The 26,838-nt window shown below is 39.0% G+C and overlaps 1 protein-coding gene across 1 annotated transcript in view; it reads right to left on the bottom strand.

Annotated features, from left to right (window-relative positions):
* Window positions 1-1,894: 1,894 nt before the first annotated feature.
* The window catches only part of LIX1 (limb and CNS expressed 1), a 52,449-nt gene continuing 27,505 nt past the window's right edge, over window positions 1,895-26,838 (bottom strand). Inside the window, exons 3-6 of the mRNA XM_025992850.2 lie at window positions 18,302-18,442; window positions 15,995-16,090; window positions 6,201-6,278; window positions 1,895-3,839 (exon numbers count right to left, since the gene is read on the bottom strand). Of these exons, the coding sequence (XP_025848635.1) occupies window positions 3,552-3,839; window positions 6,201-6,278; window positions 15,995-16,090; window positions 18,302-18,442 (603 nt within the window). The 3' untranslated portion in view covers window positions 1,895-3,551. The remainder of the gene's footprint in view (window positions 3,840-6,200; window positions 6,279-15,994; window positions 16,091-18,301; window positions 18,443-26,838) is intronic.

Raw genomic sequence — 26,838 nt, 5'->3', positions numbered from 1 at the left:
TCACACACACACACATGCATGTGCTTGCCCTGCTTTAGCTCTGGGCTCTAGGAAAGCCTGTTGCTCAAGCAAAAGATTTTGGTCCTACCTAGCTCAACATATGAATTGGGGCCAAGACCAAGTGGAGTAATAGCTCCCACTGGTTAGGCCAAGGACCTAAGAGCCAGACCTTCCTGGGTCGGGCAGACATTCTCAAACCTTGTTGCACATTGAAATGACCCGAGGAGTTTTAAGAAATACTGATGCCTGGGCCCCATTTCCAGAGAGTTTGATTTCATTGGTCTGGATATAGTTTAGACATTTAGCATTTTTTTCAAGCTCCTTGGGTATTTCTAATGTGTAGGCAAAGTTGAGAACCACTGTAGTAGAGAAAACGATTTTCATGTTCTGAAGAGCCCTGGCTAAAAACAATATTCACTCTTTAACACCATAGATACCAAAGAAGAAAATATCTGCATTTATGTAAGGCAAAAACAAAAAAGTATCAACAATATATAAGTGATAATATCTTGAATAGTGTTTACTTGTAAACGTAGTCAAGGATAATGGAAATAATCTTCATCTGACTTCTTCAGTTCTTTGGAAAGAAAGAAAAGTATGGCATGATATAGCTCAGAACTCTCTAAAGCATTTGAGAGATAGTCAACTACATCAATACTGCTAGCTTCAAAAGTTTCTCCCCAAAGAAACAGGGAAGTATTAGATATTTATGCTTTCTTTCTCTTTTTCCTGAGACATTAATGATCAGTTCAAAGTTGATGTAGGTACGGCATTTCAGGAATATCTGTGATTTCTTTCTTCTCCTTTTCTAGAGGTAACTAACTGAATGAGTTTAGCAGAAAATATATCAGTGAACTATAGCTTTTGAACCAAATTCTGATCATTAGAGGAACAATGACTTCATTAAATTGGTAATATTCTGATAGGTTCACACACATTTAGTGACCAGTTTGCTTTAAGTGGCTTTTTCATAACATTTTGGTACATTTGGATTTTGTGAAAATTAAACTATCTCTTGTTAAAATGCAGTACAATTCTGTATGTAAGGATGATGACATTTATCTTAGAGATGGGCTACATGGGGCTAGTGTCTGAACTCGCTTGGATCCCTGCTGAAAAGCTTAAGAGACAGTAAGTCTGCGCTCAAAATTAAGAGTTCTAAACTGGAGGTTCTTGGACAGAGCAATCCATGCGCTTTGGAGAAGTCCACAAACTCTCTGAAATTGTGCAAATTTGAGTGTATATACTTCACTCTATTTTCCTAGGAAAAGATCATGACTTTCATCAGATTCTCAAAAGAGTTATAACCACAAAAGTTTAGGACTCAGAGATCCATGTATTTAAATAGAAAATCCTCCACTCTAATCCTTTTCAACACGGTGTGTCTGTGTGGAGAACAAGATACAGAAAAGGAAAAATAATAATAATCTTCTTTACTTTTCAATCTGGCTTTTCTTGCGTCCAGAATTATAAATGCTTAAGTGATGTACTGACAGCCCTTTTGTCTTAGCTGGCATTGATTTTGCTATTGAGCATCAAAGGGCCCAGCAACAGCAAAGATTCTGACTTTTGTTTCTTTTTCTGTAGGTTCCGTACCATTCCAGAAAGAGTAGGCAGTTTGGGCCAGCTGAAAAAAACCGCCATGGGCCAAGGGAGAACTTCTGCTTTTAGTTTACACAATGGTGCACTTTTCTGATTGTAAGGTAGAGAATAAATTTAAGTATTTTCCCAGCTGATTCTGGTTCCTATATCTAATTAGATGGTGCCAGCCTGAGGTGGACATTGTCAAAGTCTGCAAATGCAGAAAAGATGCACCTACTTTAAACATACCTAGCATGGGAAATGATTAAAAAGTGATGACTTTTTAAAAAAAAGTGATGACTTTATGACAAAATTACTTTAAATAGAAAGCTTCTTTAATTTTAAAATTTATTCAACTTACAAATATTAATTCTAATACCTCTTTGGGATTATAAGGGAATACAGTTTTATTCCAGGTGACATTTAGCCTCATTATAGATAGGAATGTGACATTTGTTAAAACAATATTTTTAAGTTTATCTAATACTATATAGTATTACCTTTAGCCATTTGATTAGGACAGATATGAAACTAAATTTTCCCCTAATGTGAGAGATATAATATATGAAATTAATTTTTTACACTCATGCCTACTTCCAAAATACATGATCAGTATACATAATTTTCATGGGAACTTAAGGAATGATGATTACATCTGCACATTTAGATATGAAGTTAAACTATCTGTGAACTTCAATGTAAATATAGTGGTTTTAGCCTTCAGGAAACAGTTTGCACTTGCTTAAACATGAAGAAAAGGAAATCTTGTTTTACATTGAAAAAACTGTGTTCTTTATTTTGAAATTTTGGACTAAATGCAAGGGTTATCTTCAGGTTATAAATATGAAATTTCCTACAAGTGTTTAAAATTGATACCACTGCCATTCTGAGTGACCAAAAACTAACCAAAGATTAGTCTGTATTTGCTTTTGGTTTTCTTATCAGTTAATTGACCCAAGCCATTTTCAAAGGGAGATGTCTAATTAAAACCTAAAAGTGACACTACATTTGAGCTACTCATGGCTTATGTTGTTGAACAACAAAAAGACAGCTAAAGATTCTTCTCTAATGCATGAGAAACTAATGAAATGCAAGCATGTTAAAAGCTAATAATGACTTTTCAAAATGTTTTAACCTTTAAAATGCCATTAATTTTTTCCATTATAGATACATGACTGTGGTGGCAAAAGTAGAAACAAATCAATTCAAGTAATCTATTTGCAAATTAAAAATGAGCATGACTGATTGCAGGGCTCATAAAAATTAGATATTAATTCTTCTTGAGGAATACAAGTGAATGTACTATTCTGGTTGACATCCTCATATGGAAGAGTGTAGATTTTTAAAAATTATTATTACTGGCATTTTAAGCCAAATTAAACTTAAGTATTTTCATACCATTATGACTTTAGGATCTTTGATAGCAGGATGTCCAGATATAATACTGACTGTAATTTTGGGTTACACCTAGTAGAGTATAAATATCTCTTAGCTTATGAAGCTTAGGAAGAAACCCTGACCCGTGCATATTTTCTACATTGTTTATTTAGTCCCAAGTATTTTCAAAAATTGCTATCATGCTACTTTCCCCAGACCAGGCTAATGTTCTTTTGGGGGATACTACACTGACCTATTGTTTAAAACAACCCTTATAATCTAGCAAGGCACATGTCAACAGGACTTTAGGTTGAAGCCAAACCTGGAAAGTATTTTTCAAACAATCTTATCTCCATCCTTTCAGTAAGAAGAGAAACTCTTGAAAGCACAATGGGAAAATTGCATCGAGTGGGATGGTGGGTCCTGTAAGGGTCCTACTACTCTCAGATTCTCGGAATGGAATGGATGGGAAGAATTAGTACAGCCTTCAGGTAGTAGCTATAGGTGCTAAAGCCTCCAGTGACCTTCACTGAGCTCTCTAATGTTAAGAGTCTGGCCTCTGCCAACCTTGAGGCAGCCGGCATCTGGCCTTGCTAGTGGTAGCCACAAAGAGCCGTTAGGCTTAGCTGATCATCACTGGGTGAGGAGGTGTCAGGATCACTGTAGATCTGAGTCAGGGCTAAACTCAGGATTTCTTTCTTTTCTTTGTAAAACCGCAGTTCTTGTCCCGCTTTCCTGGCTTCCTCCAACTCCCTCAGGGCCATCCGGAGCTCTTGAGAGAGGATTCCTGGTGACTCCTTCTCCTTCATGATCCAGTCCAGGGCCATATGACTGCGCATCTTTTCATCTAGGGAATACTGGGAATAGTAGGAGATGACTTCCTGGGAGCCAAGGAGACAAAGTCCAGAGTGTCAGTGAAGAGCAACAAAGGCACCTGTGTTCATGGCCTTCCAACATTTCATTTCCTTTGTCTCTGCCACCCCCCACATTCATATCCATAGGAGTTTTGCCAACAACTGGACCTCTCTGATGTTCACAAACTGAAGGCAAATCTCAATACACATTTCTTAAAACAGATGAAGGGCTAACCTGGTCAAGCAAAGCAAGGTCACTTCAGGTTGAGTCAAAACATTCCCACCAAGAATGACTCAAAAATGTTCACAAACAGAACTCTGACCTTGCTAGAAAATGTCTTTGTTCGAAAATACATTCCTCCGGGACACCTGCACCCCGATGTTTCTAGCAGCAATGTCCACGATAGCCAAACTGTGGAAGGAGCCTCGGTGTCCATCGAAAGATGAATGGATAAAGAAGATGTGGTTTATGTATACAATGGAATATTACTCAGCCATTAGAAACGGCAAATACCCACCATTTGCTTTGATGTGGGTATTATGCTGAGTGCAGTAAGTCAATCGGAGAACGACAAACAGTGTATGTTCTCATTCATTTGGGGAATATAAATAATAGTGAAAGGGAATATAAGGGAAGAGAAGAAATGTGTGGGAAATATCAGGAAGGGAGACAGAACATAAAGACTCCTAACTCTGGGAAACGAACTAGGGGTGGTAGAAGGGGAGGAGGGCGGAGGGTGGCGGGGAATGGGTGATGGGCACTGAGGGGGACACTTGACGGGATGAGCACTGGGTGTTCTTCTGTATGTTGGTAAATTGAACACCAATAAAAATTAATTTATTTAAAAAAAAACCATATAACAAAATAAAGTGCCTCTGAAATCAAAAAAAAAAAAAAAGAAAATACATTCCTTCATGCATGAACATCACCTCGTTTATTATTTGAACTCTTCTGCCCAGCATTATCTCCTTCAGCAAGACAGAGAGACAGAAACAATTATATGGAAGGATTAGGGCAGAATTTGGTTTGGTCACACCCATTGCAGAGAGCAGGAGGCTTTGAGTCAGGACAACGCTTAGAAACAAGGAGAATCAACTTCCTAACTGCTGTGTTGTTAACATAAGATAGATGGCAGTCCAAATGGTTCACAGAAACTACAGAAAGAACTTTAAAAGTGTACTGTGGAACGTAGGCATTATTGATATCATAATGGTACCTTCATGTACATTCTCTTTTCTGTTAATAATTCAAAATTAGTCACTACCTGTCAATTCTCATGTGAAAAATTTCCCAATGCATCATAACATCATGTATAGGTTTGATGGATACACTTTAAGAAGATCTTGTAGAGGGGATGCATTGCTTATTTTTATTTTCAGGAACATGTGGTATTTATTTATGACCTTAACAAATTAAAAACAACCATGGAAAAGTGTTTATAACCAACCCAGCAAATTTCAAAGGCCTTTTATAAAATCAAAGGAAAAGAAAAAATAGCCCAAGCCATTGTCAACTACTCATTTCTTTTCCATCCTTGACATTTTGAAAGCCAGACTTTCTAACCAGAGAACAACTAAAAACTCCTGGGGCTGCAGTAGATGGAAAACTCTTATATCCACCCACATCTAGCTGACTGGTAGAGGCTTTATTCCTCACACAAATTCCTGTTAGCAAATTCTAAAAAAAAAAAAAAAAAAAAAAGTCATTTTTCAAAGTCTACTGGTGCACAAAGGAAGGATAAATCTTGGAGGATAGTAGGTGAAAACTATTAAAGACACAGGAAGGGAATTGCCTTTGCCATTAAAAAAAATGGGGGGGGGGAGGGATGCTTCTTATAGGATTATATATATCTTATATCTTATATAGTGAGACTTTGTTTCTGAAAAATAAAGAAGAAACTTCTAAACCAAAAAACTGAAGTGACTGAATGCCCAACATTATAATCATTTCTGTTGTCTTTTGGGGACTTCTGGTGGGTGTGAGAAAAATCCTCCAGCTGCAACCAACTTTACCTCTCTTTAGTAAGGAGGTTCAGAAGCAGTGCATTCTCAAATTTATTTCTGCATGGAGAGTAGAAGAGGGCACAGATTCTAAGGTGGGGCAGGTGCGAAGAGAGATTCAGCATTTGACTTAGAAACCAAGTCTAAAAGATCCCTCCATTCTGGCATTTAGTATAGGTATCAGTCCTACATGCAAGCAACATTCTCCTTAGCATATGTGGTCAGTCTCTGGCTCAAATGGGACTGGTTTTCATGTATCCTCTGCTCTTACTAGATAAAGTACCAGATTTAAACAGAGAAAAATCCAAATAAAGGAAATCTAGGAAGACAACAAGCCATCTGCTCAGTCCATAGGACATAAATTCGTTCTCAATTGGAAAATCTCACCTGTCGGGAACACTTTGTTTCACGAAGGGCTTTTAGGCTTCCATTCCAGTGCAGTAGCTGGAAAATGGTCATCAGCTCCTGCAAAACCCAAATACTTGCCATTACTCTCAAAGCAGAAATGTAAAACAAAGTATAAAAGCTGGGCAGGGCATAACTCTGATTGCAACTATCTCAGGGAAATAGAATATACAATATCAATGGAACACTTTAAGACATTTCAAACACCAGAGTCCTCCAAGCTTCTGGAGCATTCTTCCTTCCCTCCTCTATTATATTAATATTTGCACAATAAAATGACTAAGATACCAGTTGACAAGTATCTTTCAACATTAAAAATACATATGCTTGGGGCGCCTGGGTAGGCTCAGTCAGTTAAGCATCAGGCTCGATTTTGGCTCAGGTAATGATCTCAGGGCCATGAGATAGAGCCATGCTTTGGGCTCCCACTGAGCATGGAGCCTGCCTCCTCCTCTTCCTCTGCCTCTTCCCCCAACTCTCTTAACTACCCCCCCCCCAAAAAAAAACATATGCTCTAACAATTTTACACCCAAGAAGTTATCTAAATATACCAGCACATCTCAGAATAATGTATAGGCAAAGTTATTCACTGTATTGTTTTTTAGAATTGCCTGAGGCTGGGAATGTTTTAAATGCTAGTTTTTATTTGTATTTATTTCTAAAGATTTATTTATTTATTTAAATAGAGAATCCTCCACTCTGATCCTCTTCAACACAGTGTGTCACTGAGAACAAGATATAGAAAAGGAAAAGGAATAATAACCTACTTTGCTTTCAACCTGGCTCTTCTTGGGCCTGGAATTATAAATGTTTAAGTGACATACTGACAGGTACTGACTGATGTGCCTTATGTCGTAGCTGACTGATTTTCTATAAATGAACATCAATGGGCCCGGCAACAGCAAAGATTCTGACTTTTGTTTCTTTTGCTGTAAGTTCCATACCATTCCAGAAACAGTGGGCAGTTTTGACCAGCTGGGGAAACTGGCATTGGCCAGTTTTTTTTTTTTTATTTCTTAACTTTTTATTGACATTGGCAAATTAAAATAGAATAAATTAACAAGTATTTTCTCAAAAAAATGTTTTGTACAAAAATACTGTCAAAATTTCCTAAAAAGCTTTCAACACAGTAGTATCTTTTCATGTACTGAATATAACTATTAGCACAGTGTCAAAAATGTTGAAGACAGAAACAAAATAAAAATCTGTGAAATGTTTGCCACTGACGACATTCCACACCCTATTATTGTCTGTACATATGGGGGAGGGGGGACAGCCAACTTGAAAGTGAACAGTATGACTTTTCCTGATCCAGAACGGTTTGGCCCACATCTGTTTAATCTTCCAGTTTAGCATATTTAAAAAAAAAAATTAGTCTGTACTCAAATGCATAGTTAAAAAAATGAAGCGAGATGGCAGAGTTTGTGCAGTAATATCTGCCCTTCAAAGTTCATGCAACCAACTAATGCAATTTTTCCTTCCACTCGTAAATCTGAATGCAGTTCAGTCATTTGAAACCATCTACAAAATCCACAAGATTAAGCAGTTTGCCAAGATTAATATCTAACAGTTGAGCACTGGAGAAAGTGAGGAAATAAGGAGTAAAAACAAACAACAAAAAAGACCAAGTTAGCTAGATATCTCAACTACATAAGGGAGGTGAATGTCAAGGCTACAAAAACGAAACAAAAACAGGGGGGAAAAAAAAAAGAGTGGCAGCGATTTTTTTTTTTAAACCAATTTGTACAAGTTTATAGTTTACTTTGTTTCCAAGTTCTCAAACCTTTCAAGATCTGAAAAGCGAGATACTGTGTCTACGGGAATGTTTTTTTAATTCACGCCGGAGTTGGGGGCGGGGTGGGGGTGTCTGATTTCTTCTCGCCGGGGTTTCGGTCAAGTCAGCAGCTTACTCTGCTGGGCTGCTTGTTTGCACACGAAGTCCGTCATGAAGTCTCCTTGGGCTTGCCCTGTCACAACCTGCAGTCTCTCCACCCATGTTTTGGTACCAGTTTCTCATGAAATGCAGTCCTTGGATTTTGTGCCATCTTGACAAGCTCTCCTGGTGACATGCACTTCACCTGGGCAGCAGGGGAGGTGTCCTCTCTACTGCTTCTCAAGGATGGCTCTTGATAACTTGGGGAGAGATTGGGTGGGGCAGTGCAGTGCAGGGTGGAATCCTGAGCCTGCTCCTGCGACCTTAGGGATATGGCTGCTGCTTCTCCTGTTCAGGTTGCTGCAGCAGGGGTCAGGTGAGGGCAGGCCATAGCTCCTAACGGGGGCCTATTTCTACTTTTATTTTGTATTTCTGGTCTGAAAAATCAACATTTAATAAAGGGAACTGACTTTGGAAAAAAAAAAAAACTTTTAGTTTACAGAATGGGTACAGTTTTCTGATTGTAAGGCAGAGAATAAACTTAGTATTTTCCCAGCTGATTCCGGTTCCTGTATCTAATTAGGTAGCGTCAGCTTGAGGTGGACATTGTCAAATTTTTCTTTAAAGACCTATTCATTTTAGGAAGAGTGTGTGCATGAGTGAGGGGAGGAGCAGAGGGAGAGAATTTTCAAGCAGACTCCCCAGTGACTGTGGAGCCCAATGTGGGTCTCCCTCCATCTCACCCATGAGGTCATGAACTGAGCAGAAAACTGAATCAGATACTTAACCGACTGAGTCACCCAGATGTTCAAATGCTCATTTTTAAAGGAATAGTTTAAAAAAGGATGAGACTGAAGAGTAGCAGAATTTGCTGCCCAAAAATAAGAGTTCAGGACATGGCACCCTAAAACATGCCACTTTGGTATATTAATTATTTTAAGGTGTAAGCACTTGAAAAACAGCAAATGAAAGGAAAGGCTTTCTCTGAACTCTGCTTATCTGCCTAAAGACACATCCTCCAAAAGGAACCCAATTATGAGAAATTCCCTCCTGAGGAATTTCATCAACCAGGGAACATTGACTCATCACAGAAGACCAGACCAACATAACTGCCACCTATTCTTCTAAGGGTCCATTCATCTTTCTTAAAAATCATTTACTATCCCCTAAGAGGCCTACACCCCCCTCCTCTTTCCCTGTTAAGATGGTATTTGATCCTAAATTCCAAGCCGCCACAGAAAGATACTATTTCACCCTCAGTATCTCTCATGTATACATGAAGTATATGTGTCAATAAACTTCCATTTTTCTCCTATTAATCTGTCTTTTATTACAGAAGTCTCAGCTAAGAGGGTACAGGGAAAATTATTTTTCCTCCTCTACAATACATTCATACCACTGAATCCTTTCATTCACAAAGGATGAGAAGGCTCTCTAGGTTTTAAAATAATCTCTATGATGTGGTGTTAAAAGAAAAGCGAGGTCCACAAACATATACTGTGCACTTAAAAAAGAATAGAGAATCTCTATAAATATTTGTTTGTAAGTGCCTATATGAGTTCTGGCAAGATACAAAAGAGCTGGGCAACATAATTGTCTCTGGGATGGGAACAGGAATGCCTGTGGGGCAGGAGTGGGAGGGAGACCTCCCTCTGACATTCTTTTGTACCTTTTGAGTTTTGAATCACATGACAATATTATATATTAAAGAAAACCATTTAAATTTTTTTAAAAAGTCAGCCAAAAAAGTAGATCTAGATAACATATAATGGACAAGCTACAGAAACTGTAAAATACTCCTATGCTTATAAGTTCAGTCAAGAAAGTCCTGAAAAAGTAGATAGGTTGAACTGACATTAAAACCAATCCATAGTTTTCACATCCAATGGCCAGGGCTGAGCAAGGCATTAAGCTTCTAGTAGCCTTTCCCTTCATCATATTAAGGGCAAGCCAAACTGTATAAATACTGAAGATGTTACTTTCCTAATGTGATTAGAAGTAGCAGTCTTCTATCTGCATCTTTTTTCCTTTTTGGTCAGAGAGACATCTATTATGGATTAACGGCATAAACCACATACACACAATACAATTAAGGAAATTCTTGGTCGTGACACTAGTTATGAAAATGTACCATCTAGACAGTTGTCCTACTGACCATTCAAAAAAACGATTTTTATTGTCTTTATCCGTACATGCTCAGGAAAAAGTTTAAATTATGAAAATGAGGAGACTTAAGACATTCTGAGATTTCAGACATCTTAAAATTATTAGGTAAATTCTAAAGCTATAAGATAATCAGAAGAGCAAATATCATCATTCTTATGTCTGAAATTGCCAGTAGAGTATAATAGGATTTTTTCCCCTTCTTTTCAGTTGGAGATTTTGTCTGTATTCCACTGTACAGTAAGCACTCAAAGAGCCCATAGAGACTTCAGTAAAAGTAAAATCATGTGTTTCCATTAATTAAAATGAGACATGGATACCCGTGGAATTATTCCACCTGCCTCAAACAGAGACGCCGCCATCTGCCTAGGGTCCTGGGCCCACTGCCCAGGGAAGCCACCCACCCCTCTCATGTCCTCTCTCCTCTACTTGTCCCTGCCCCATCCAAATTTGCACTTTGTCACATCACTATGATAATCTGGAAAAGTGAGAGTGGTTAGTTCTATAGCCAAATCTTACGTAATCTGCCTCTTACCCCTGTGCTTCTCATCAAAGTTACCCCAGTGACTCCTCAGGATAAATCTGTGCTGCCTTTCTCACTGTACCTTTAAACCCACTCACTAAAGACTTTGCTGCCATAAAAATGAAAAGGATCACTTTTTATGTCCTGATAAGGAACAGTCTCTGTGCTGTTACAGAATAGTCACTATTTCCAAATAAGACGTTTCTTTTCATTTAATGTTTTAAGACTCCCCTTGAATTTTGCATTCTAGTATATGTCCATTTTTAAAAATAATAAATACCACCTCCCTTCCCCCATCTTCCCCTTAACCCAAGTTTATAATGATTAAACTCTGTATGACCCAGAACGATATACCGAGTTCTTCGGTGACTTTCAATAGCCATCTTGGTATTGTCCTGGTATTCTTGTGGCCCGGTTTGAGAAACAGCCTGCAGGGCTCTTAATTCCATCCTCTGACAATTATTGCCTTAGTAACATATTCTTCCTCCAATGTTTTCTAAGCTCTCATTCTTATTTATATATAGTAACCATTGCCCCCCTTCCAGATAAACCCCTGTCATTCCACCCAGCAGTCCTCCTAAGACTTTAGAACCCACAATTCTTCTATGAACAGAGCCAGAAACCATTCTCATGTCTCTTGGCAACCTACATCTCTCAAAAACTTGCCCACAGAGATTTGAACTGTTTTTGACTGCAGGAGACTCATCTCCCATATCTCTTCTGGCTTACCTAAATTCTCATTCCATCCCCAAAGAATTTTTCCTGCAGCAGTAACACAACTGCCTCTTCCTCAGTGTTGTTCTCTTTCCCAAAAATTCCACAGGGAAGATGACCTTATTTCTGCCTTCGTACATTATGTACCAATCTAGTTCTTGCCCTCTTCTGTAGAGATACTAATCTTACCATCACTATGTAAAGTATATTGAAATATTTCCATATTCTCTCTATCCTACTTCTTTATTTCTCCTAATATCAAATTTACTATCCTCAGATAGTCCCAAAGCTGTACGAGTCCAGGTGAGCCCAGGAAATCCTTGTATGCTTCTCACTGATTCCATTGGAAATCCTTGCATTATTGTAGACTGGTAAGAAGGGGGCTGTGGACTTCTAGAAGGATTCATTCCCTAGTTTTACCATGAGTCCTTGCTGCCTGGTTTTCATCGTTTTACCTGTCAAAGCCTTATCGCTTAAAGGAAATCTGTTTGGTAGGTTATCTGTCCTGCTCCTCATTCATGGCTTTGAGCTGTGCTATTTGTTATGCACCTGATCTAGAAGACCAGGGAATCTGGGTACCGGACAGATAAACCAGAAGCTGGCCTATAGGTTGGGTTGGGACTAGGATGACGTGAGTGAAGCAAGATTTAAGGTGACTAATGAAAGTCCAGGGCCTTTTATTTCAAAATCTGTCTTTAAGGGCGCCAGGTTGTCTCAGCTGGTTAGGTGTCTGTCTTTTGCTCAGGTCATGATCCCAGGGTCCTGCTCAGTGGGGAGCCTGCATTTTCCCTGGCTCCACCCCCCCACCCCACCCCAGCTCATTGTCTCTTTCTCTCAAATAAACGAAAAATTTAAAACAAATTTTGTCTTTATTTAAAATTTTGATATTTTGTTTATGAATTTTTTACACATTCATTTTGAGTTTTTAAAATATTGCATTATAATATTATCTTGATCACTGAGTTTTTTGACACTCCTTTAAATTTTGTGCCTGAGGTGAATGCCTAACTCCTGTTACCCTAGTCTAGTCCCTTCTGGTGAGTCTCTGTCTCAGGGACAAGGCCGGCTTCTCACAGGATCCCAAGCTTGATTTCATGCTCCCCTGACTTGAAATTCTTAGTGATTCTTTAACAAAAGGCCCTGCATTTTCATTTTGTATGAGCCCCAAGGATTATGCAGCCAGTCCTGACCAGTAAAATAAATTTGAAATCAAATGGAGAAGCAAGCCTTGTGTTTTCTGCATTCAAGTTTCAGCTTTCCTTCTACAGCTTTCCTGGTTCGATTTGTCATTCATTCAGTTTAAACCACCAACAGCTGGCCTCTGTCCTCATAGTGCTCCATGGTGTTGCTTCCTGTTAGGAAAAATGTTTGCCCTTTCAGCTACTTTGTGGGAAGAAAAGGTACTCTGCTTCTCTCTGGAACTTTGTCTGGGAGACTCGCTTGGTTCTGTGATTCATCAGAAATAAGAAAAACAAACACTGTAAATGGAGAACTTGAAAAACAGGTGGGCACCATCTCCCCACCCAAGAGAATGGATTTAAGAGGAAATTTGTTTATGGGATGAGGTTTTAAAAGGCGACCTGGAGAATTTAGCAAAGATGTAAATAAACAACTCGTCCTTGGACTGCATTAGGCTTCAGAATAAATATATTAACCAGCTTCAGTCAAAGTCCGCCTCAAATCTGACCTTGACAAGACCCAGTGGCTAGTGCTGTCGCCATCCCTCCCCCCAAACTTAAGGCAGTTTTGGGTATGGCAAAGCTACTCAGCTTCCCTCCCACGAAGTGAACGTAAGCCTATCACGTTTCCTCTGAGTGCTGCCTCCTTGACAGCCCCCCTGGAAAGCCTGCAGGCAGTCAGGAGACACCAGCCTTGTTTTTATATGGCATACTCATCCGTAGCTACATACAGACACACATCTATTACCCACCAGGGGTACTGAATTGCTGTGTCGGCTGCAAACAGCCCAGGTCTGTGGTCAATTCCCATTATGCGCAGAAACAAGCTGATGCATTTAACCCAGGCCACCAAGGAATGTGCCGGGACCCAGCAGGCAACCTAGAACTGGCGGAAGGAAAAGGGATGTGCTCCATGGCCCTCCTCCTGGGTTGCCAGCATACCTACTGGGGGAGTGAGTTTGGATTTTTCCTGCCCTCACATCTTCCTCTTCCTTTGTCCCCCATCCTGCTCCCAGCTTCTTTTATGAGAATTTATGAAGCATTTCCACAGTTTGATTCAAGTTATTATTTCACACATTTAAACACCTTACTACATAGACCACACAGAAAACATACAGCCCATCGCAAGGTAATTAAGAATTACTAAAAGTTTGAGTAGAGCCATTCATAGTACTTGGACAAAATTTTAAGATTTATTTTTTTTAATCCTGCCTTCTCCTATCTTTGGCAGACTAACTCAATTGCATTCAAAAATTATTCTTAATTTTCTGAAAATAGCTATTAAATCACATACAAGCTATTACATACCAGGGCAGGCAACATTCATTTTATAATAAAAAAAGTGCAATATTCCTATGTTGGGGTTGAGAGGGGAGGAATTAAAATAAATGGAATTCTTCCTTGGGGAAATTACTAGACACTTTATAAATATCATGTTGTATAAATTTCACAAAAATCCTATACAATGGGCATTAAGATTTTTATTTTGTCAGTTTTTAAAAATCGGTGTTCTTTCACTTGTGTTATACTCCTCCCGTTTGTTTTTTTCTCTGTTTGTCTTTAGTTCATTATGGGGAAAAGAATGGACCCTTTATAGCTCCACCCTTTATTCTACAGCAAGAGCCCTGAGATGTTTGCAGGGTGCTGCCTTGTCCTGATGTGAAATCTTTAAGTTACTTAAAACCTTAAGGTAAAGTTGTCAAGGGGATCCATGCGGTAGCCTTTGGCATTTCAAGTGACACAGTCCTTCTTCAGAAGTATGTATAATAACAGTTGTCAATCTTCACTGAGTATTTACCATATGCCAGGAACTGTTTTGAACTCTTTCAATATTGTCCCATTTAATGCTCACAGTGGCACTGGGAGGTTGCACTAGTACTATAGGTCTCCCTAATTTACATACAATGAGGAAACAGATTTAGAGTTGAAAAGTAGAGCCGAGCTAAACCGGACCAGCCCACTTCAGAGTCTGGGCTCAGAATCACTGAACTCAAGCATGCCCCTATCTATTCCAGAGCTTAGGCTTTAGGGATATCTGTTCTCTTCAAACCCAAGGCAATCAACATCAAAGGTCAATGAGAACACTATCACTTAAAAAGAAAATTGAATGACCAAATGAAGAGGGAGTATTTTTGCTTCAAACAAGGGACTAATGGAGGAAAATCCTGATTTAAAAAAAAAAAAAATGGGCAAGAGGGACGTATCAACCCACAAAGTGGCTATGCTATTGCAGTCCAGAAAACAGTTTGAAAGGTATTTGAAGGCTGGTGGCTTCAGGGCTCAGATGAAACACTTGTAAATTACACCTGGATGAACATTTTCGTCCATAAAACTATATCTCTGATTGCTTCTGGGAATCTAACCTAAAATAATAGAAATACTGGGGACCGAGTCTCTTCATTATAACACTGTGTATTGATTCCTACTAGCATTTCGTAAATATGGATAGTCAGCGTTCCAGTTGTTTTTTTTCAGAGGGCACACATTTCATGCCCAATCATACTGAATTTTCATCTCCCCAGCCCAATAAAAGATAATAGTTGTGAATGTGAGCTCAGAAATCAGACTGTGGGGGTCTTTGCTCTGCAATTGACTAAGCTCTATGGCACACTTCCCACAGTGATGACAAGGGGATAATAAATACTCATGTTTATCTTGAGTGTTGAGCTATGATATTTTTAAATGCTTACCCCAGTGAGCACAGTGTCAGAGAAAGTAAGCATTCAGTAAGTGTTGGGTATTATTATTCTTATTGTTAATGTTATTAAGATGGTCGTTTAATTTGCAAAAATAGGTAGTGTGGTTTCTCAGGTCTATTATCATTTGTCAGCAGTGGATGAACAGGGTTACAGTTGGCTGAATCTTTTGACCTAGTTAACAATGGGTGGTGGTAGATCTTGTTTAATGGAAATACCAGAACTGAGGGGGGCATTGTTTAATGTACGTTGCAGACAGTTTCATCTAAGACTTCTGAAAATTAAGAACCAAACGGTCACAGCCAACTCTTCAAACTGTTCAACTCAGCTTAAAAGAGGAACTTAGTACGGAAGGGCCGGTGAAATGTTACAGGGTCTTCAGATGGTGTTTTTCCCCAGCTGTTTCTTAGACTTAAGTGCTTTACTTCACTGCAAGAAAGCAAAGACTGTGCCTTGTTTGCTTGTTTGTTTTAGCCTCCTGAGGTGTGGCTAAGGGCTACCATGCTGGACTCAAAGAGGGTTAAGTTAAAATGACCAAAACACAAAACAACTAGGTTATCAGCACAGGAGACGTTAATGATAAGAGTGGTATTCTCCTAGGCTTCTGGATTGTACAGTAAGTCAGGTACCTGAAATTCCAGCATGGTCTTCCCCATGTTTGACATCAGCATGTAGTGGTAGGCTCCAATACTGGTGCTCGGGTCATCCGCATCATCCAAAGTGCCCTTGGGAAGAAAGCAGAAAAGGAAAATATTATGGATTTTTCCCTCTTCTTTTGTGGTCACGAATTAATGCTGTGGCCCTATAGTGAAACTTCTATTATATTGACCCTTCAGGTATGCATTCTACGACAGTCTCCAGTTGATTTGGGATAAAAATCCTTAATCTCACCTTGACTCAGGTAGAGGACTTTTGTAATCCATTTGATCAATTGTCATTAGAAAGTTAATTGATAATATTCTTGCTAAAAGAATAATTTTCCCAAAGTAGAAATTCTTTTATCTTTGTACAAGGTTTTTGCTGTTGATGGGGGTAATGTTTGCACGATTGCCCTCTGAGGCTGCCTTCATCTGTTATTTGAAATCTTGAAATGCTTGTTCTGATTTGATGGTAACCAGGCAAGATTATATAACCGGCAGGGAAAGAATTCTCTGGTTGTATGAACCATTCATATTTTACTGCCATGATTCTTAATGGGGGATTTTTATAATATGCTGGTGCTTGACATGGAGACATGGATCTCGGTGTGTATTTTTTTCATTTCTGGACTACCTAATCTTTAGGAAACAACGTGGGTGGGTGACGAGTAGAAATGAAATTGCCCTTCAATTTGGTTAGGGGCAGGGGCAGTAAAAAAGCTAACACAAGTGCTAGATTGGCATTGGGGCTTACCCTGCAGGATCCCAGGGCCTTGGATTTCTGGGGAGGTAGGCAATGCCTTTGTGAGGCTGAACAAACAACTGCCAGCATCAGATAGCAGCAAATTTATAGCTTCTGAATGCAGTAACATTAACATGCTGCTGTTGAAATATTTATGTTGGCTTTTTAAATATCCCAGAGGAAATCCATCCAGAAGCCTGCAAACCTTATATATTCTCTTCCCTTAGAAATTTCCATGAAAAAATGATAAATTACATTTACACTGAGGGCCCCTCCCTGCTCCTGAGTAAATTCCACACATATAAATCAGGCATCATTTTCCTAACTTCTCTTCCTCAAAGGCCCTTGAAATTTACAGGGCAAGAAAATAAAAGCTTCCTTTCATCCTGACAGCAGATAGAGAACAGAGCTCCCCGATGTCTCCCTTTCAGGTCAACCATTCTCTGTCCCCTGCCCCTTCTCTTATCTCTCCTGTGGGTGACAAGAGCATTTATGAAGGGAAAAGGAAGAAAAGGGTCACTGCTAGTGTGACAATGTGTCCTTCACTTTCAGCAGCTTCTCCAAAATGACAGAAACTTTATAATCAGATTAAGGTAATCAGAGAATGTAAATCTGAGATGGGGTTTATTCATGCTAAAAGCAAAGCCAGGAGGTGGCTAATTCCCTCAGTAATGCCAAGTTTCTGCCTTTGGAGGACACACAGGGAGACACCTGCCACAGTGGGAAACCAAGGCTTCCTCCATTATTTGTAGTTTGTAGGTAGCAAGTAGCAGAAGTTCTTAAATAACTCATGGGGCAAATTATTTATTCCTAGATTGCTAAGAAAATACCTAAATTTCTAAGAAGAGCTTTTGCTCTAATGCATTTTGCATTAACTATGTCCATTAACAGTAATTTTCTCTGAAAAAAATGTTCATCTCTCTGAAAGAATTAATACTAAGCATGATAATTCTAAGAACTAACAAATATTGGGCATATGGCTTTTCCATGTCTAAGCAGTCAGCTTTTCCTTAAAAATACAGATTGCAGGACCCCCACACTGGCTGGGGAATTGATACTTTTAATGCACACTTAGGATAATTTTTATGAAAAATAAAGTTTGGGGGAAAAATGAGCTAGTTTACCTCTAGATTAAGGCAGTATTCATTGCATGCATTTCCAGGCCCTAAAAGAATCAATACTTTTCAAACAGCAAACATTCAAATAAATTAGGATGGATCAAATTATCTATCTTGATTTAAAATTTGATTAGTGCTCATCCAGGGTAACTAAAAAATATTTCTGACATGGGGCAGAGGGAGCCAGCTAACTTCTTGATTTCCAAGCCAAGTGTTCATTTTGTTGAAAACCAATGATCTCATGGGTTAAAATTAACCCTGCACAATTTTGTTTGTTTTAAAGTCTCTGCCCAATGTGAGGCTGAAACTCACAACCAAGCCAGCCAGTCTTCCCAAACTTGCACAATTCTTAAAGAATTTGCTCACTTTAGTATTTCCCCAGATGCAAATGCCTCTATGCTTTAGTACCCCCAGCTCTCTACCCTAGTAGATACTCACACTGGTGGAGGCAACTGCTTCCTGTACACTCTCCATAATGAATTCCTTAGTGATCCTTCGAGAGGGCAGCTCATTGAAGAGGGAGTTGATGAGGGCCACTTTCGCTGCATCTCGTCTGGCCTCAGCTCTACTTAAGCAGCACTTGAGAAGGGAAGGAAAAAAGGAATCATTACAGGATTCAGCATCTCACCATTTTTGTCACTGCCTCAATGGATTTCTGGACGCTTTCACTCATATGTTTACTCTCTGCACCTATTCTCTCTTACCCATTGCTAATACCCTGAAGATCGTGTAGATTTTCTTTCTGCCCTAGAGTCCATGCAAATGTCTTAGTTTAGGTCTTCAAATGATTTTTGTATTCTCTTATAGTCTTTGAATGTTATGTTTTGCACCAGAGACTTTGCATACTGTTGATAAATAATAATAAAATTAATGAGTCACTATTGTGTACTTGATGATTACATTCATTTTCAAGACCTTCCTCAAATTCTTATTTCAGAGGGAAAAAAATGTAAGGAAAGGAGGGAAATAAGAGATATTTTTAAAACAATAATTAAGAACACAGGTTCTGGAGTCAGACTGCTCAGATTCAGATCCCAACTATGGTACTTATTAGCTGGAAAACTCTGAGCAAGTTATTCTGTGCCTCAATATCTTCCTCTGTAAATGGGAATAACAGTAATGTCTATGTCATCGGGTTGAAGACAGATAACAATTATTTAATATACCTGAGGCACTGAGAATACCTAGCACATGGTAATACTCTAGGGGACTATCCCAGTCTTTTTTTTTTTTTTTTATCCCAGTCTTATATGTACTCATATGTCCAGGTCAGGACAAAGGAGCTGCCGTCAAAATCTATTGTTTTGGCTTTTCCAGCATTTATCCCCCACTTTCCCTCTAATAACAGTTCCTTGAGCTTCTTGAGGACCATCCTTTCCACCTTGCTGTCAGTCAACACAGTTTGGGTGTGACATGCTCCATTTGGCCTTTCTGGAGTTAGGAACCATAGGCAGACTATGATTAGCAACTCATTAAAAAAAAAAATTCTCCTAAAAGGAATATTGTACTCCATTCTCCTAACCTGGCTTTCCAATGGCTCACTTGGGTCTGCTCAGTGTATCCTGATTCTTTTCTTTTCTTTTCTTTTCTTTTCTTTTCTTTTCTTTTTTTTTTTTCTTTTCTATTGTCTCTTTTGTTATCAACTACAACTACTCTTTTCAAATTCTGGCTTGACATGGATCCTGGGGATCCAGATAGAGGGATGAAACCCTAATGAGAACTGCACTGTCCTTGGAGCCCACTCCTACTAGAGGATGGGATGCCATTTCTCCTACAGGTTCCTGTGAACTGCCAAGGGTCCTAGACCCTACTCTAAAACTCCTGGTGGGAAACAAGCCCCAGGAAGAGAAGCACAGGCTCAGGTCCTGGCCAACATGTTAGACTGGCGCCCCTGGCTCTGCTACTTAGTGATGGCGAGACCCAGGCATGCTGAATTTTGGGACTTATTTCCTCACTGGACAAATGGGGAGGCCAGGCTCTCTGATCTCTAGGACTCCTATCACCTAAAAAGCATGATTCTTAGAATCAGTAGTGTTTGGTGACCGATAAGAAAGAATAGGGCAAGTACCAGAGATCTCATTTTATTCTCCCATTTTGTAGCCTCAAAGACTCTAACTCCACTGGGAAAAAGCCAAACCCCCTCCATTTGCTTCCACACTTCCCTATCTCTACGTTATCTGCCCCACACTGACCATCTCTGTGCTGACCGAGGAATGTTCCAAACTCATGTTCTTGTATCCTCTAAGGGTTGGCCTCCCCTCTCTATGAACTCTGTATGAGTCCCCTGAGATCAGGCTCCAGCCCCCTCTGATTCTCACTTCGACCTCCCTCTTTGGACAGTAATGATCCTCTATTTGACTACAGATTATCTCTTCCTGCCCCTCAGCTAACCTCCAAGCCTGAGTAGGACCACTTCTGTATTTCTGGAGCATTCTCCACAGTGCCTACTCCCAGGATCAGCATTTGGAAATGCTCACACGTGTTTAGTATTCAGATGAAATAATGACAAGACTTCTGAAAAAGGAACATGACACCAAGGAGGACGGGAAAAACATGTGTCAGCCTAACAAAACAGCAATTATACACAGCAATTTTAATTTACAACACAAAGAGAGTTCCAATATTTCCTTTTTAAAAAGAATGGTGCTAAAGTTCTAAAATGTATGTGAAAGTAGTTTGGGATTTTCCTCTTAGAGTTGAATGACAACGGAGAAGGCTTTGGGGGTCACTTCAGGTGGCAAAAGCCTTTGAAGATTTAGACCTCTTCCAAAGTTTAGGACACTTGTATTAAATTAGGGGGATCTGCGCAGGTAGGTTGGGTTTGCCTTATGGACTTGGGATTTATGGGATTTATATCTCAGTTGGCAGGCTTGCAATGAAGCTCAAGTGCCACATCTTCCAGAAAGTTTTCCATGACCACTCCCAGGGCCAGGGTGGGAGGATCACTGTCCATGAGAGGCATTCACCACACTGCTATGTAATTATCTGCTAGTACTCTGCCCCATAACCCTAGGCTGTGAGCAGTCTAAAGGCAGAGTCTGTGACTAAGTCATTTTTGTGTCTCTGTACCTGAAATACAGTTTGTTGAGTGAACAACTGAATGCAGCCTAGAAAATTCAAACACAAGTCATTAAGGTACCTGATAAAATGTTCAAGAAATCCTCATAAAGATAATTAAATATATATACTTATTATTAAAATAATCCCATTTCAATATACCTTATATGGTATGTATAATGTAGTAATATAAAAATATATTAATATGTGAATTTCAGAGGGATAATTGACCATTAACTTCAGACAGTCTAGGATTATTATTTTTGCCTGAGCATTGGCTGTGCTTATTATTCTTTGAAAAAAATCCATTTCCCATGAAAAAGCAAACAATTTTTTTGCAAATATTACCTGACATCTGTAGGAGTAGCTCATTTTAATAGGAATTTGCTTTATGAAATCTACAATAGAGTCATTGGGGTTTTAGAGTTTAGAGAATTAGATTCAGATTTGGGCAGTCCTAAGAAACTTCATATACTTTCTATCTAAATAATAGCAATTTAAACCATCTTTCATAGAGAGAGACCTAGTAAACACTACTTAGATAAAAGAAGCTATCTATTTTAAATAAGACCAACTAAGTAGTAGATCAAAGGCGCCACATACATTTACAACCAAATGGCACTGCTTCTGAGATCAAAGTACTGCTGGGCTGAGAGAACAGAAGAGCCTTTTCCCAGAAAGCATGAAAAAGGACTTCGGAGACCTAACCAATATCAAGATTTTAAAGCAGACACATGTCTTTACTTATTTTATTGTTCCAATGTACAGAATCTTTGGTTAAAATGGGGGAGAAAATGTGCCAATTAATAAGTACATAAAATAAAATAAATTCTGAACCATCAAAAGGCTTTTCTTGCTATTGTTCTTTACATTTCTGAAAGACAAGTACTTCAAAATGCCTATAATGTTAACCAGCCACTTTCTTCTAAAATTTGGAGCTACAAATCCAAGCCAATAAAGGCTGCATATTTGTCTTTAGGGATCTTTAAATGGGATGTCTCAAACCATAAGGGTCTGCACTTGGGCAAGAAATTTAGCCAAAAGCAATCCACTTGGCAAATCTAAATCAGAGTGTGGATTCTGCTGTAAGAACAGGCACCATTAGAATTACCACCAGTAGGAAATTCTGCAAGAGAATAAAATATGGTAAATGACAGGACATTTTATTGATGTGTCCAAACTGGTCATCAAAGAGTTTAGTTGGGGAATGAGTGAAGTATGATGTTATTTCAAAGCAACTTCCTGCTAGAATTGGACTTCCCAGGTTGTATGGTTTATTCTTGCTGTTTTTCAGCCAGACCTCAATCATAAATACAGATTTGTAAACCGTGCCTTATCTGCTAACCATTCTTACTTGTTAATATAGAGAGACAACTTCTGTCCTTTGCACTTTGTTAAAGTGCAGAGCTGCAATATTTAATAGTTGAAATTTTACTAAAGTCAGCTGTGGATTTCTTAGGCATGTGGATCCACATGCTTTTCAAGAGGCTAGTAGACCCCACTCAGACATTTATCTTGATGCTCAGATGCCTTTCATTTGCTGATACATTATAAACCACCATAATCATTTCAAAGCCTCCTGGTTCTAATCTAAAATTAAAGCAAAAAGAAAAGATTAAAAAAAGATAAAAGAGTGTTTGTGGCATTGCTAAGGAAAACTATTTAAAGGCAGCAGCAGTAACCAGCCCCGAGACAGCCCCCTGGGATCTCTGCTCTTGGCATTCATGCCCTTATGCAGTCCCCTCCCATACTATGCTACAGCTGGTCTATGTGACCAATAGAATAGGACAGAGCTTAGCTTATGTCACTTTCAATATTAGGTTATAAAAAGAACTGTGGCATCTGTCTTGGTAATAGTTGATTTCTCTCTTAGATAGCTTGCTCTGGGAAAAGCCCACTACTGTGTTGTAAGCAGTCCTACAGAAAAACGCACATGATAGGCAACTAATGCCTTCTGCCAACAGACATCTGAGTGAGATTGAAGCTGATCCTCCAGAACTGATCAAGACTTCAGGTGACTTCAGCTCCAGCTGACAGCTTGACTACAACCTCCGGGAGACCCTGTGCCAGAATTACCCAACTAAGCTGCTTCCAGGTTCCTGATCCCCAGAACAATAGGAGACAATGAATGTAAGTTTTGAGGCAATTTGTTACCCAACCATAGAGCACGAATACAAAGGCATTTCTCTTTGTTGTCCTTATTTTGCAGATGAAGAAACAGGTTATATCTCAAGGTCATACAACTTAAAAAGTGATGAAAAAGGGGTGCCTGGGAGGCTCAGTCAGTTAAGCCTTCAACTCTTGATTTCAGCTCATGTCATGATCTCAGGTTGATCTCACAACCCTGAGATCAAGCCCCACATCGGGCTCCATGCTGAGCATGGACCCTACTTAAGATTCTCTCTCTCTCTCTCTCTCTCTGTCCCCCTCCTCTAAAAAAAGGTGACAAAAAAAAAAAGAAAAGAAAAGAAAAGAAAAGAAAAGAAAAGAAAAGAAAAGAAAAGAAAAGATTCAACCGCAGGTCTGCCTGACTTGAGAGCTCAGATTTTTGACTACTACACTATTCTACTATTCTGCTTATCACAGAAATGGTCACTCACCTTGGAATAGAGAGAATATAAAATCTGGTTAAAATCTCATAGCACTTCCCAAATCAATATAGTTTTTTTAGCTAAAGCTCCTACTTTGATATTCTGTGGGCCATTTTGACAAAAGACTTCAAAATTTTCTCCACCCATCCCCATCCGACAAATTCAACTTCATTCAGAATAAAAGTCCAAAGAAGAAGCAGCACATGGTGGCAAGCAACTGTGCTCAATGAGGAAGGCAATGTGCTGACAATTATTTTAATATCTGCTTCCCTTCTGTCCTTTCCATGCTTTACCTGGACTAAAGGGAGGAGGAAAATGGAAAGAAGTGTCAGCTATGATTACATGAGAAGATCAAATGCCATCCACTGTAGGAAATTTCTCTGCTGGCTGAACATGACCCATTGATTAAGTATGGGGCCAAGAGAATTTGGAATTTTACCACGTAAGATTGCTCAATAATTTTAAGAAGTGTTTGCTAACTCTTCAGGAGCAAAAGTCATTTAAATTAAAGTTCCTCAGCTCCATTGGATGAGAAATTATCCCAAGACCAGCTCATTCGTGCCTTATATTTCATTTTCCATGTTAGATCACTAACAAGCCACTAGGAGCCCATAGGGTACACTATGAAGATCATTGATAAACCTAGGCCAGGAGTCTGAACCAAGAGTTCAAAAGCTTTACTGTTCATAGTAAAATCATCGCCTGGGGGAAATTGCTAAAAATGTACATTCCCAGGTCCCAATGTGACCACTTAATCAGTTTCTTTAGATGGAGTACATTGGGCACAGGGAGGATGTCTACACTTAATAAGCTTTCCAGGTGATTCTGAGGCAGGGGAACCCAGGACTATTTTCAGATTATTGCTCTAGCTTCTATCCCATTTCTAAATGTCAGTGGCAGAACCAGATTTTGTGGGGCCTGAAGTTTATACAATTTGGGGAAACTTGAAATTTAAAAAGTTGGCATTGCGATTTGGAAGGAGCCTGAGCAGAAGCTTCACTGGCTTCATGGTTGAAAAGGATAAGTCTCTCCTCTAATACACTATAACAGTCTATACACTTCTATCTTCTGTTCACCAAAACAACTAATTGCCCCACACAAACGAATTCTAATACACCAGCTGGGCGTCCTACAATTTTACATAATTCTTAAACAACCTGCCTGGAAATAGCATCAAGTCCCACAGAGGAATGGCTCTGTCCTACAAGACTGCCTCCACTTCAGATATCAGTAGCAACTCCAGGTTGTCACCTTGGTTTCTGATCAATCAGCTAAAAATAAGTAGTTCTGATGACCCTCTCCTCTTGTTCTACCATTTGCTAGAACAACTCACAGAACTCAGGAAAATGGTTCACTTACTAGTTTACTGGTTTATTTGTAAAGGGATACAACTCAGGAACAGCCAGAGGAAAAGATGAATAGTGCATAAGTGTGGGAAGAGACTCAGAGCATAATGCCCTTTCTAGGTGCACCACCCTCCCAGAACTTCCATATGTACACCAACCTAGAAGCTCTCCGAGTCCCAACACATAGGCTTTTTATGGAGGTTTCAAAATATAGGCATGGTTGATTAAATCTTTGGCCATCAGATTAAGTCAATCTTTAGTCCCTCTCCTCTCCTGGGAGGTCAGATGCTAGGGTGAAACTTTCAAACTTCTAATCATGTGATTGGTTCCCTTGGCATCCAGCCACCATCCTTAGGGGCTTTTCAGAAACCACCTCATTAACATAAACTTAAGTGTGGTAGAAAGGGTTTTGTTATGAATAATAAAAGATACCTTTTTCATTCTTACCACAGGAAATTCTAAGGGTTTTAGGAGCTCTGCACTGGGGACCAGGATAAAGACCAAATATATATTTTTTATTATAAATCACAATATCTACAACACCTTTCCAGAACAGAACAATTCGGGGTGATCATCCTTTAAAGTGTCTATAGTACTTCTCTTTGGTGAACTACATTTTTAATGATTTCTAATTTAATTTAACTTTATTGTAGTCAAAAACACACTCTGAATTCAGTTCTGAAATTTTTTAAGACTTTTTTTTTTTTTTTTTTAATGGCTCGGAATGTGGCCTACCTTCATGAATGTTCCATGTACACCTGGAAAGAATGTGCATATTCTACTTTTGGAGTTTGGTGTTCTATAAATTTCAATTGAGTTTTAAGTTGGGGTTAATAGTGTTCAGATTTTCTTCATTACAATGGTAAATCAAAATGGTAATATCAAAATGTTAATTTCTCACTAGTGAAATTGCCTCTACCCAAGAATCAAGGAAAGCAGTGTTCGGGTTGAAAAAAAAAAAAAGTTCTTTATGACATTTCCGAAATTAGGCCCTTAGGAAGTTTATAAGCACTGCTGACTTAATTGAGGTCTCAATTTTCCTTTCGTGCTCAGTAGTTTTTATTTCCTCCATGATAATTTTCCAAAGTGTGACACTGTAGAATGGCAAATTAATCAACCAAGATCAATTCGTGGGCCAGTAGTTTGTCCTGAAATAAAATAGTGACCTACCAACTTTTTAGGATGTACAGAAGTTCTTAAATTAAGTGAAATAAAATTTTGGTAGTCATGTATGTGTTATGAAAATAGAAATGCCTACTAAGAAGCTAGGTTTATTATTATTTATTAAATGCTTATAAAATTATTGACAAATGTGTTACTTTTCATAGAAACAGCTTCTAGTTAGACAGACAAAATTTATATTCTGAATGGTTACTACCCTGGTAACCTTCATTTGATTAATAATTTTCTCCATGTTTAGTATTAGGAAATGGACAGAATGCATGTGTTGAAAGCTGTTTGTGGATGCCACGGTTTTACTGTACATACATCCGACTACAGTGTTTTCTACAGGAAAGCACTTGCAAAGACATTAATTTAAGTAAGTTTTCTCCATCTTAACAGACTTCTGGAGGTTTTTCATATTTGTATTTTAAGGACATCAAGAAAAAAAAAAGTTTTGTAGCTCCAAAATGTATAAAACCAAGGCACACTTTACTCAGTCCCCTACCAATGGTCACCAAGAAGTTGAAAAACAGTCTATAAGGAATGAAGTTTTTGAATAAGAACAACAACATAGTAGCAAATGTGACAGATTGAATGTACATATGAGCCCAAAGCTGAAGATGTTGTTCCTCCCCACCCCGCACCCCCAGGGGTCAAGGGCAGGTCAGTGTTATTTAGGTGGCATTTGCCCAATAGCACATATACTCCAGGGATCTCCTGAGCTGGGACTTTGCAGGTGGCAAAACCAAATAAACTGACTCTGCAAGAGGTGAGAATTCTTGCCCAAATCCTTTCAGCTGTCAAGTCTGTCATTCAG

The sequence above is a fragment of the Vulpes vulpes genome, chromosome 14 (genome assembly GCF_048418805.1).
Source record: "Vulpes vulpes isolate BD-2025 chromosome 14, VulVul3, whole genome shotgun sequence".
Lineage (NCBI taxonomy): Eukaryota > Metazoa > Chordata > Mammalia > Carnivora > Canidae > Vulpes > Vulpes vulpes.
The sequence above is the reverse complement of the archived record's forward strand: the minus strand, read 5'-3'. Positions and strand labels throughout refer to the sequence as shown.